This window comes from Aplysia californica, unplaced genomic scaffold (genome assembly GCF_000002075.1).
Source record: "Aplysia californica isolate F4 #8 unplaced genomic scaffold, AplCal3.0 scaffold00673, whole genome shotgun sequence".
In the NCBI taxonomy this organism is placed as follows: domain Eukaryota; kingdom Metazoa; phylum Mollusca; class Gastropoda; order Aplysiida; family Aplysiidae; genus Aplysia; species Aplysia californica.
Window position 1 is genome coordinate 64516 of NW_004797943.1, and position 1441 is coordinate 65956.

At 40.7% G+C, this 1441-nt stretch overlaps 1 protein-coding gene across 1 annotated transcript in view; it reads left to right on the forward strand.

Moving 5' to 3' along the window:
- The window catches only part of LOC101857144 (dual oxidase 2), a gene marked incomplete in the record, with an annotated part of 61129 nt that extends 59688 nt beyond the window's left edge, over window positions 1-1441 (forward strand). The window contains 1 exon segment of the mRNA XM_013088029.2: window positions 976-1441. Within this exon segment, the coding sequence (XP_012943483.1) occupies window positions 976-1098 (123 nt within the window).

The following is a 1441-nucleotide window of genomic DNA, read 5'->3' on the forward strand; positions in this document are numbered from 1 at the left end:
TGTATGTATGTATGTATGTATGTATGTATGTATGTATGTATGTATGTATGTATGTGTGTGTTGGGTGGGGTGTGGGTGGGTGGGTGCGTGCGTGCGTGCGTGCGTGCGTGCATGCGTGCATGCATGTATGTGGGTATGTGCGCTTAAGTTTGCATACATGCATATGTTTCTGTATGTATGTGTGTTTGTGCATTTGTGCGTGAGAGAGAAACTGATATAATTTCGACCGTACAGCTAGTCATTAATATCATTTTCAGTGTTCCTGGCGAAGCCCTAAGCGGTGAAATGTTGAACGTATGGAAAAAAATGTGAAATTCTACAGTCTCCATCATTTTTGCCTGTTTACAGTCTACCGTGATGGTGATTAGGAGATAAGGATGATGATGATGATGATGATGATGATGATGATGATGATGATGATGATGATGATGATGATGATGATGATGATGATGATGATAATGATGATGATGATGATGTCACGATTCTATCAGCCATGCGAATGTTCCAAGATTGAATCCCAGTGGTTGTTTATTTTTTAACTAAGACACTGCCGTGTTCAAAAGTCCGAGGACCAAATGCTTCTCCTTGGAAATTTTCTACTTCGTATACATTGGGGTGATAAGCTAATGAATAGCAACAACAGTTTTAAAACAACAGCAGCAGCAGCAGCAACAACAACAATAGTAGCAGCAACAACAACAACAGTAGCAGCAACAACAGAAACAGCAGCAACAACAACGACATCTTGGAAAAGGTTGACAGACTGACAGAGAAACGCCTTAGAAAGCAAAACAAAAAACCCCCCACCTTGATGCGCAAAACCAAAGCCGTTTTGTGATTAACACACGCGAAGGAGAACATTTGATTTTACTATGTTGAATAAATTATGTTACGTTTGATTTGAATTATCTAAATAGATATTTGGTCTGGGAAATGTGTAAAATACCCTACTTTTTCTTCTTCTTCCTCTGGTAGGTGTCTCAAGTCGGAGTGTTCAGTTGTGGACCAGGGCCAATGACTGCCTCCGTGCAAAAAGCGTGCACCTACATGAACGGTCTAATTGGACCTACTTTCACCCATCATTACGAGAATTTTTAGTCTGTCGACGGCAATTTCAACTTTATAGAGTGTTTATTGTACAGGCTAAGGGTGGATGGCCTTCCGCATGATGTGACAGCCAGCAAAAGGTGTCCAAAAGTTCCACATGTTTTTGTTTGTTTCTTATTGATGCATCGTTTTGTAGGGGTATCTCCTCATCCATATTGTACTACATTTTTTTCTCCTTAAGTGTCTGTTTAAGTTTCCCCAAAATTGATATTGAATGTAAATGTTGTAAGCCCCCCATCTACACAATTTTGGTAATGTAGGAGGCGGGCTGCTTCGACCTTGCCTTTCAGGGCCATCCCAGTCTGAGGGGGTGGGGAATCAGTAATAATAATAA